Raw genomic sequence first — 11,642 nt, forward strand, 5'->3', positions numbered from 1 at the left:
AAGTTTTAGTAGCCAATCTTTTAGGCTACAAGTATCTCTAATAATCTCTAGTAGCCATGATGGCTAAAAGCTACTACCATTGCAGCAACAACAGCAGCCAACTCATACATGAAACCAACTTCGGAGTTCCTAAACTTAAAGAGCCACTAGTTCTCTAGATTTTAAATAGGTAATGCTACTAACATCTCAGATGGACCGGTGAGAGGGCTGATCTGGGCTTGACCAGCGCTACGGACCCAGACCTGGAAAAAAAGTCCATCCGTAAATAACTTCCCAAATTTAATGCATTACCAAATATTAATAAATAAATATTAATTGAATTTCTATAATTAACAATAAATACTAAAAAAGAGATATACCAAAAATAATTTTTTATTTAATAGCATTCGTTAAAACAAAGAAGTTTCCAAACAAAAAAATCAAGAATATCGTAATCCCACCCGAAATATCAGGACCACAAGACCAAAAAAAAAGAGAAAGTTCTTCTAAGATCTAAGCTAGATCTTTCTAAAAAGAGACTCTAAATAACAGAAATAATAAATGCATCTAAACCTCAACATATTCTTCTTCATCATCCTCTTCGAGTTCCCTGTCCGGATTCTCCTCGTCATCTTCTTCTTGACCATCTGCAAAGGCCTCTACATCCTCCTCTTCAGCTTCCATATCACTACCTTCAAAGGCATCTCGATGTTCATGAATTTGACTCCCGTGCACATCAGCATCTTCATCATCATCTTCCGCTTCATCTTCAGATGATAATTCCATAGCCGGCATGCCATTTTTAACAAGATATTCATTCAACCACTTCTTTGTCGCGTTCGGACCTGTTTCTTTCTTAAGCCTTTTGTTTTCCTGTTCCAAGGATGCCATTCTTACTTTCAATTCGGCCATTTCTTCTTCTTTTTTCTGGTATAAACTGTAGTTAGTTGGATGAGCCTTGCGACGACGTTTACCCGAACATCCAGCATTACGAACTTTGTTAAATATCTCTTCTGGAGTGTCATTAGTTTCTCCCCGATCTGCGGCTTCCTTCATGGCCTTCATTTTTTCCTGCACATTAATTCAAAACACAAATTAATCACAAAGTAGGCAACCAGAATCAAATGAGTTTGGGCAGGCAATAGCAGGTTGAAGGAAAAAAAGAAATACTGACTACAAAGTAGAATTCCAGAATAAAGAACCGTACTTAATGTGGCCACTATTCACAAAAATTCCCATAATAAAGAACCATACTTATTCACAAAAATTCTACCAGGAGCAGTTTTCACTTAACCGATGATAAGAAACTCAAAACTCTGATATAAAAATGCTGCATATTTTTCTTCACTTAATCTTTTGGCAGAATGAGCACAACAGTAGCATAATTTTGCAATTCTATCTGTGCAAATCATGATTGTGTAAATAATAATCTATAAATAGATACATATCAAACATGTTTCATCAATGAAGGATTATTTCTTACACTCATTTCTTTGCATTTGGCGTTGATTTTCTTTTCAGGATCATGGGTTCGTCGGAAGAAAGTCACTGGATCACAAGGCTCTCCGGCTTGCAGCTTTGAAATGGAAAACATCATCATATAAAACAACATATCATGTAATAAACACATCTGACTCGTAAACAATATCATTAAATAAAACAATTGAAGCAGGCATAATATATACCAACTCGTATTCGATACTAGTGAAACTTTTGTTGCCATTACTGTGGTTGATACCGTTGAGTTGCTTCGCAGCAGCAGCAAGACGTCCTCTTTCAGAATTTTTCTATCGGATGAGGTAAAATGTAAGTTAATATGAAGTTAAGTGTAAGATTGCAGACAAATATAAGACAAAATGTTAATAAAAGATCACCCACCCCAACTCTTCAAGTTCAATCTATATATATAACCTTATGGAAAATCTGCCATAACCAAAACCAAACTCTTGTATATGATGTAAGCTACTTTACATCCACATATAATTTATATTCTAAACGAAAAATACAACAAGAAATGATAGCAAGGGTTTGCAAAAAATGAGTTCAGCTGTATAAGAGTGCCCTTGGCAGTGCATTCTTGTTTTCAAACCAATAATGAAGTGCAATTTTAAGACAAAAAAGAAAAGATAACTTGTATAGTGTTTTCCAGTTCCACATATCATACCTAATTGTCCACTCCCATGACTTAAAAAAACATCATATGTAAACAGTAAGCAAATAGATATACCTTGAACGCATCGGTGGTGAAGTGCTCACACATGTGAGCCCAATCACGTTTGTTGAGGAAATCTTCGGGAGGGTGTGCCAAAGCCTCCAGGTGGCCATCTGATCCAGCGAACCCATCACCCCCAGCTTTTATGTATGCTAGACGAAGTTTGTGCCTGTATGCCTTATAAGCATTCCTCATCACGTCTTTGATCACTTTGACAGCCACTTCATCATCAGGAACGAGAATAAAGTGGTCCTATATGGCCGAAAACAACTTATTAGAGATAGCAACTAAAAAAATTCTAAACTAAGAATAAAATAAGTAACATTAAATTATTTATACCCGGACATTCTGGATCACTCGGGCAATCTTCTGTTCAGGCATATCATCAAATTTATCATATGTTAGTGGGCAATTGTCCCTTTGCCTTACCCACGACCCAATAGAGTTTATAAGCTCATGTCTATAGTGACCACAAAATTTTTCTTTAAAAACGTACACGCTTACTTTCTCCTTCCCCCTCTTGGCAACCGCAAGATTAGTCGTTTTCTTTCTTGTGGTACGTTGTGTTCGACCTATTTAAGAAATCAAAGATAGCATACATGGAAATTATTAGCTAGCCAGAAAAAAACAACATTAAAAAACAAAATGCCTCTCACATAAATATACCATCTTGCAGTGAATAGCCAACTTCTTCATTATTTCCTACAGGAGAATTAGACGCTGATCGCGATCGGTTGGGTTGCGAAAAATTATGATTTTCAGCTGGAGAATCATGTAGATTGTTCCACTGTTGTGATCGGCGAGATTGCTGCGAAGATGAACTTCGAAGAGCATTATGCTGTGATTGATGAGATGTTGAACTTTGAATAACTTTTTGTGTTGACCGACGAGATGGCTGAAGAGATGCTTGTGTTCGATTATTATGCAATTGATTTGAACGTTGTTGTATTTCATTCTCTGTGGGAGGTGGTACAGAACGACGACCTTGACTTCTCATAGGGCTATGTAGACCATTGTATTCCTTCTCCAGATTTCTGTGTACTCCTGTGCGGTGTTCTCTAGGGGATATCCTTGGAGTTAACAGAAAATCATTGTTCAGAGGTGATTCCATTGGATGCACCGCGCATGATATTCCACCAGCCCTACTTCTCTGAAGCACAGGTGACTCAATTGGTGAACGACTTGGCAGCACATGACGTGTTCTTCCACCTCCCCTTCCTCCATCCACTGGTGACTCGATTGGTGCATGGCTTGGCAGCGCCCGACCTGTTCTTCCAACTCCATTTCCGTCGTGCACCATTGACTGAGCTGCTTGCAAGCGATTGCTAAAGTCATTCAATTGGTGTTCTTGTCCCTCCTTGTTTTTGTCTCCTGCAGTATGACATTTAAGTAAGGCATACATATTAATTGCTAAAATTACCTAACAATACACAACATCGGTTATTGGTTCTATAAGGCAGAATTCAAGAAACATTTGAAAAATTGCCAGCACACTCTATTGGGCATCAATCAGCAAACACTACACTGTGTACTATTACTTGTCATTGAAAATTATACAGAAAATGGCATGTAAAATTCTAACTCAGTTTACTTGCTCAAAACTGAAAATGTTATTAAGAGAGGAGATTTAGATACAAAAAAAGGTTATTGGTTACCAATAAATTGAGATTGCTGCACATTTCTTGGATTTCCTCCCTGTCGTGTGTACATGGGATTCGCAATTGCAGTTGAGGAAGCTTTAGCTCTTCGCTTCTGTTCTTTTTGTTTTTTAGTAGTGGATTCTAGAAAACAACCATGCATATTAATCAACACACAACACAAACAGAAGTTTATGCCTTCATTAAATCATAAGGTTTATTCTTAATTTACCGTATTTTCGACGCAAGGCGGAATCCCCAAAAAATAGGTCTCGAGCCATATCTGATGAAATAATAACACCTAAAAATTATTGAGAATAACAAATCCACAGATATATACATTTAAGCACACAATTCAACAACCATTTGATCCGTATGATAAATCCTCAAAATGTTGATAAAATCAATTTAACCACTAGAATACATATTGAAATCCATTATACGAGTAATTTTTTTAATACCCAGCCATTCGCAAAACTCAATTCATGAAAGGAACAAGTTATAACACTGAGGCGTAAAACTCAATTCATGACAGTATCAAAACAAGAAAAATTTAACCCAAAACATGAAGAAAAAAGACACGAAGATATTCCTTCCAAGATTAATATTCAAAAGAAACATACCAGTAAGAACACAACAACCCAAATTAGATAAGTTCCCTGTCGAAAAAAAATACAGAAAAAATCAATTAGGTTTTGATACAAAAAATCAAGCTTAGGGTTTGAAGAGAAAATTGAAAAGAAAATACACCTTCGTAAGATGGAGCTGAGATTGGATTGCACTCCTCATGATTTTAGGGATCTTTATATAGCCGAACAGATTCACATCAAGCGGGAAAATCCCGCCCAAAAAATTTTCAGATTGAGTTTCATCCCGCTCAAAACAATTTAGGGTTAACTGAGAAAAAATTGAACTTTTTTTCTTCGATATCTTCTTTCCAAAAATCTAGAAAAGTTTCCCTTTTTCTCTAACGAATTCTCGATTCCCTAATTTTCAGCCAAAATATTCCACGAAATTTTTTCCTTCCTTATCTCTGCTCTGCTCTGTAATTTTTTCCTTCCTTATCTCTGCTCTGAAATTTTTTCCTTCCTTCCCTAATTAGTTTCCCTAATTTTCTCTCTGCTCTGCTCGGTAACGAAATTTTTTCCTTCCTTAATTATCTCGGTGATGGACACGCCCAAATATTTGTTGTGCCTGTTACATAGAGAAAGTTTGGTGGATAATACCACAGGCATTGACTCGTCAAAGTAGGGACCACCTACTCAAGATAAAGATAAATGAGTTTATTTTTTCTATAAATATAGACAAACCGTGATTTTTTCATGGTGAAATCACCATGTGAAACACAAAAATGTGGTACCACATAAAATCTAAAGGCCACTTCCTATTGTCTCCAGGTGGATCCCAAGAGTTTCTCTCTTGCGGTGATTTCATGGTGTCTAGCACAACCGATATTTTTAATCCTTAAGGATTCGTTAGAATCCCATGAGTGACACGAGTCAAGGTCTTGAACCTTCTATGTATCGACTTAATTGAGGTCGAGGGCAATAAATATAAAACATTGTAATACAGTTCCACATTTCTCTCTTTATCTTTTTTTTTGGTATTATACTAATTTAGTATGTTCATTTAGACTATGATATGTTGGCTGCGTGAGCCGGTGATTACACAACAATGCCTTATTTTTATTTTTATTAGTCCTCTTAGATTTTTTTTTTCTTTTACATAAAGAGAATTAGGCAGATAAAAAGTTCGGAGCAATTGCAAATTACGCTTTCACGTATTGCTCTCGTACAACGGTATAGTGAAATGTTAGTAATTTTCGTTATTTACAAATTTAAATAGAAAAAGAAATATGTAAAAAAAATCATGGACCCCAATCCCTTCCCTATCAGGCTACCACTTACATATTCATTGATCTGTCTCTAGCCCAGACCGCAATGTTTGAAACTTGAGTTTTTTATCCTGAATTAATTTTATTTTTAGTATCCGTATGATGCATAGACGTGATGTAAAGTAGTAACTCATACCCTTTCGTTTCAAAAACGTAACGTACTCGAGGTTGTTTATGATAAAGGCATCGCGCATGCGCCAAGATCTAATATATACAAAGAAAAACCTTTGTTATGTTTTAGGTTGTGGTGGCAAGATAAACGAAACCGTTATTACACTGTCAGAGAGAGTAAGATAAGAGGTTCTTGAAATTGCTTCTATTCGTCCAACCATTAGTAGGGTTCATGATAAAGAACAATAACTCTCAATAAAATAAAATGCTGCTTCTTGGATTTGTTTGTAAATTGAGGATAATTAATCTGATTTTGGTACAAACATTCAAAAATTGAAGTGACCGAGGTACTTCAAAAGTCGTCTGTAATATTTAATTTTCGACCATGTTTTTCAATCATTACCAATATCAAATGTTGGACTCTATTGCAATAGATGATCATTTAGGTGATCTTGATCCAGGTAAATATTTATATAAATTATGTTGCGCGTTAGCTAAATCTATAAGCGTATCGTATGAGATCGAATAAATTATGGAGTCAGGTAAATATTTATATAAATTATGGAGTGAGGTAAATATCTGAATTATATTTGGCTTCTCTGATTATCCATCAGACATATAAAACGTTGGCCGACCTCACTCATTTCCACCCGGATTTCAATAGTGATAGTCAACATTGGTTCAACCCACTCAAGGTGACACATGTGTGTACATTTTGGTGGTCTAATACATACAGTGAATCCATATTTATTGACTTTCTTATCGGTCTCAATTTTGTTAAGTTTGGTGAGTTTAGACAGGGAAAAAAAATAAAGGAAAACGTTATTACACTGTCAGAGAGAGTAAGATAAGAGGTTTTTGAATTTGCTTCTATTCGTCGAACCATTGGTGGGGTTCATGATATCTATCATCCGCCATTAACTTTGATTAGTACATCCAATTCAATGTAATGTGGAAATAACAAAGTTTGAACATCGACCATCCATTTTTTTGATCAAGAACAATAACTCTCGATAAAATAAAATGCTATTTCTTGGATCCTTTTGTAAATTGAGAACTCAATAAAATATGTTCACTTGGGATTAGGTTCGAAAACGTTGGATTATGTTGCAACTGATGTTTATTTAAGTGATTTTAGTCAACGCGATACAATTATACAGCAAATTAATAACCCGGTTATATAGTTAATTATATTTTGGTGCAAGTGCTCTGAAATTAAAGTCACCAGGTAACTTCAAAAGTCGTCTGTGATATTTTAAGTTTCGACTGTGTTTTTCGATCAATACCAATATCAAATGTTGGACTACATTGCGATACATGATCATTTAGGTGATCTTGGCCCAGGAGATACACCTTGTGCAACAAATAAGCAATAATTAAATAACCTCATTATATGAGGATAGTTAATCCAATTTTGGTACAAACGTTCGAAAATTGAAGTCACCGGGAAACTTCAAAAGTCGTCTTTGAGATTTTAAGTTTCGAACATGTTTTCCGATCAATACCAATATCAAATATTGGACTACACTGCGATAGATGGTCATTTAGGTGATCTTGGTCCAAGATATACACCTTGTGCAACAAATAAGTAATAATTTAATAACCCGACTATATGAGGATAGTTAATCCGAATTTGGTACAAAAGTTCGAAAATTAAAGTCACCGAGGAACTTCAAAAGTCGTTAGTGAGATTTTAAGTTTCGACTATGTTTTTCGATCAATACCAATATCAAATGTTGGATTACGTTGTAATTGATGATCATTTAGGTATTGGTCCAGGTAATATACCTTGTTCAACAAATAAATGATAATTAAATAACCTGATTTTATGAGGATAGTTAATCTGATTTTAGTACAAACACTCAAAACTTGAATTCACCGAGGAACTTCAAAAGTCATCTGAGAGATTTCTTAGTCAAGGCTATTCTTATAACTCCGTGATATCTCACCAGTGACCTTGGATTAATAGATATCTCATTTTTGACTCAACCACCCATAAATATTAATTGGTGGGGGTAGGTAGTCAAATGAGATTTCTATGGACTTTCATAAATTTTTAATTTGAGTGACTCCCAGAGATTCTTTGAAAATCTATAGAGTCTTTGTGACTTGTGCAGAGAAAAAAATGAGATTTATAGGGACAAGAAAATGAGTCTTGTAGAAATTTTATGTGATTTGTAGAGACAAAATTGTATAATATCCCCTGATTAATTCCAGAAATTTCCGATTTTTTTATTATACACGTTACAGTAATAATCAAAGTATCATGACTACCTGATAAAATATGTGTCCATTGTGAAAATAAATTTCACTGCTGTCATATGCTAAAATTTTATTAACTTTATTCCACTCGTCCGACATTGTATTTTCTTTGTTATCTCACTGGTGAAAGCAGCTTGTTACATTCCTTTTTATCTCCACTTACTTTCCTTTTTTTTTTCCTTCCCTAGATCTATTTTTGTAAAGATATCTAGAAAATTTCAGCATAAAATCTCAGCAAAATCATCTCTAAAAATCACACTCAAAATATCTCGCGAAATTAACCCGCCAATTTTCGATATCCCCTAAAATTTATCTGAAAATCTCTTAAAGAAATGCTGCATAAATCTCTAATCTTTTCTCTGTATCCATCGCATCCTCTCACCATCCCAAGAACAAACCTTTTCTGGTTATTCATTCAGATATGCCTTCATAGCTAAGGTTAGGATTCTGCAAACCTTTTTAGAAATTCGTTTTGGTTTTGTTGATTCAATTTCTGTAAGTTAGGATTTTTGGTTTTATTGTGGCTGGGAAAACATGCTAGATCTAATTGTTTAAGTAACTATTGTTGGCGAAAAGAAAATCAATCTCATAATCGTTTTCATTCAAAAAAAAAAAAAAGGAAAAAAAGAAAAGAACATTCAATTCTCAATTGGGTTTCAATTTTCTCTATTAAAAACATCTAGTTTATCTGATTAAAGGATGTACTAGTTCGATTTATTTCTAAATAAACGATTTACGGTTTGCAATTATTTGATTAAATCTTTTAATCATGTCTATTTGGACCGAAAAACAATTTTATGTTAGATTTCGTAATAGGAGAATTGTTCATGGATTGGTTATCAATTAGATGTGTTCCTTCAAAATTCAATTATTCACATGTACTGAAAGGGTGGTGCAATTGCTGATGCTAGACAGGTGTTTGACAAAATGGCTAGATGAATTTTGTGTTGGAGCTTCTGATTTTATTATTATGTTTGGAATTGTTTATGTAAAGAAGAAAAGTGGACTTGGATTGGTTGGTTGCATAACCAAGTAATAAATTATTAACTTTAAATCTTGTCATCATGGCATTATAAGAGTTTAGCATATCTAGCAGGATTTTGGTTCAATGAACTTAATGTTACTAATGAAATTACTGTTGGTTGTGCTACGTAGACTCAAGTAATTGCAAATGGTTTTGGTGCTTGTGTAGTTCTTTTTGCTGTTGGTGGACATGTCTTATAATTTTGCTTTTTAATGTACATAAGAGAGTATTCCCGTGGTCATCTAGTTTTGTAGAGTTTGGTTGTTACAAGTTATCTGGTGCATATTTTGATCTGTGCATTTTTATGTTGGTTATGATCTGTTTTTCGATTTGTATTGGTGAAGACCATTTTTAATCCCTACATTGCTGAACTAGCTAGGTGACTGTTTAGATGAATTCTTGTTCCTTATGCTTAAAATTTTAATGTACTCACCTGCAATGGGGTTCAGATAAGTCGTGTTCCTTTTGTGTTTAACCAGATTATTGCTTTCGACCAGATTTCTTATCAATGTTTTATTATTTGTTTGTCTTAGGTTAAAGAGATAACCTAAGTGTCACTATGGATTTTCAAGAATTTGCATCTAAATCTCCGCCTTGTTTTCCCTCCACTGTTTTCCTTTCTTTTTTTAGGATTTCATTTGCCCCAATTCACTATTTTGCTGAGTGTTGAGACTTGAGAACAAACATCAAAAAGCAGAGGAGGAAACTGAGCAGGTATGTTTTTATTAATATTATTATTTTATTTTTTTGTAGAATTTGAATGATTAAACTTTAATTTATGTGATAATAAAGCATGTGATACCTGCATTGTATGTCGACTTTGTGTTTATCAAATCGAATCGTGTTAGGTAGTCAGTTTGTATGGTTAGTAATATTGGGTTTTGTTTGAATTAAGGCTTATTGTGCACCACTGGAGAATGTATTTATGCATATAACATGTTTGTAATATCACCTCTATTATTGTTGGTACTTGAGTTTCAAATATATTTCTTGTTTGATAAGGATGCAAAGAGTAGTAAAAGGATATATGGTAGAATATAAATACTTGCTATAGTTAGTCTTAGCCTCTTCCATCGTCTATGTCGATGAATAAAATTATATATGTATGGGAAGTGGAATGACTTGATTGAGAATTTGAATTTGAATTTCTTACAAGCACTTTTTTTACTAATCTCACTTTATTGTTTTCCAGGGGTCCTCCTAAAGTGTATTTGTAAGCTGCTGCCCAGATTAGTTGGATTTAAAGAGATTACCCTGGCGTTCAGTATGGATTTCCTAGAAGATGAAACTATCGACAAAAGTTGGTTGGAACTGCCAAGAAATCATCCCGACTATCAAGCGGGTGTCAAAAAGTTCTTCAAATTTTCATGTCGCGACTTAGAACCAGGGGAGGACATAAGGTGTCCGTGTATAATGTGCAATAACAAAAACTTACTTAAACCAAGTGTAGTGGAGGGACATATAATGTGGAAAGGGTTTCTGCAAGGATATGCCCATTGGATATACCATGGGGAGGGTGAAGAGGAGGACTATACGTCTACTGGTACTGTGATTGGGGATGAGGATTATAAATGAGATGGTGCCTGCATAGTGACGCAGTTTGCACCACTGACGAAGACGATGACTTTGAACTAGGCGATATGGGATTCTAATAGTCTGCATTTGGGGAAGGTAAAGTTTATGCGCGTTGTTCACGTGTATACAGTAGTCAAGTTTTTATTTTTGTTTCCGAGGAATTCAACCTTTTTCCGTCTTGTTTTGGTTGTATGGAACTTTTTAACTATATTTTTGGTATGTGCAGCTATATTACAGTGGCTCATTCATGTCTTTTAGTCATTGTTTTTCTCTTGGCAATGAAGTAGGTTTAGAATTGCACTACTGGAAATGTCTTCAATCCTGCAGTGGTTGCTTGGTTATGCAGTCACTTCATGCGTTGTAAACTGCTGTAGTCTCTATCTGTTGGTGATCTGTAGTCTAGGTGATACTGGTCTTGGTGTCTGCATAACGATTCTGAACATCTACAATGAGTTTTCTATTTGTGCAGCGATTTCCAGATTGATGTAGGCATGTTCGCCCACTGCAAACTGCTGCAGTTTACATGTATTTGGTATGCAGTCGCTATGATCACATTCTTAGAGTGGGGTTTTAATGTATATCAAATCTTTGTTGGTCGGCAGCGTAGTGCTTTCACCTGCAGAACTTGTTTTTATTTTGCAGTCTCATTCCTTGTCCCAGTTCTTGTCTGTTGAGACTGGATTTTGTTTATGATGTAACCTTGTATTTGGCTTGGCCTTTTCTTTCAATATAACTTTTCAATTTTAAAAAGAAATAATAGCATTTGCAGTCAGTGTTCCATCTCAGAGCTCCACTATTAGCCATAAACAACCCCTTTTCAGATCATTTCTTAATAGCCAAAATAGCCAGTTAAGTACTTGATGCTCCAGCTTAACCATTCTTAACCCTTGAATAAAATTTATTTGGCAGCAAAAACTTAAATATAATTATGTAACCTCCATCATGCAA

General features: G+C 34.9%; 1 protein-coding gene across 1 annotated transcript; it reads right to left on the minus strand.

Annotated features, from left to right (window-relative positions):
• Nucleotides 1–356: 356 nt before the first annotated feature.
• Nucleotides 357–4,905, minus strand: LOC113292637. Its single transcript, XM_026541521.1, has 10 exons — nucleotides 4,579–4,905; nucleotides 4,452–4,487; nucleotides 4,061–4,111; nucleotides 3,847–3,972; nucleotides 2,858–3,562; nucleotides 2,531–2,763; nucleotides 2,207–2,443; nucleotides 1,665–1,766; nucleotides 1,463–1,555; nucleotides 357–1,050 (listed from the first exon to the last, which is right to left on the minus strand). Exons 3-10 carry the CDS (start codon nucleotides 4,107–4,109, stop codon nucleotides 547–549), a joined length of 2,049 nt encoding a protein of 682 aa, XP_026397306.1. The 5' UTR covers nucleotides 4,110–4,111; nucleotides 4,452–4,487; nucleotides 4,579–4,905; the 3' UTR covers nucleotides 357–546.
• Between the last annotated feature and the right edge of the window lie 6,737 nt (nucleotides 4,906–11,642).

Source organism: Papaver somniferum, chromosome 7 (assembly GCF_003573695.1).
Source record: "Papaver somniferum cultivar HN1 chromosome 7, ASM357369v1, whole genome shotgun sequence".
Classification (NCBI taxonomy): domain Eukaryota; kingdom Viridiplantae; phylum Streptophyta; class Magnoliopsida; order Ranunculales; family Papaveraceae; genus Papaver; species Papaver somniferum.

Excerpts from the sequence above, each read along its gene's own strand:
- LOC113292637 (XM_026541521.1), bottom strand. The coding sequence starts at position 4,109 with ATGGCTCGAGACCTATTTTTTGGGGATTCCGCCTTGCGTCGAAAATAC. Across the intron at positions 1,767-2,206 it reads TCACCACCGATGCGTTCAAG|AAAAATTCTGAAAGAGGACG; the intron begins GTATATCTATTT and ends CTCATCCGATAG. Across the intron at positions 1,051-1,462 it reads CCAAATGCAAAGAAATGAGT|GAAAAAATGAAGGCCATGAA; the intron begins GTAAGAAATAAT and ends ATTAATGTGCAG.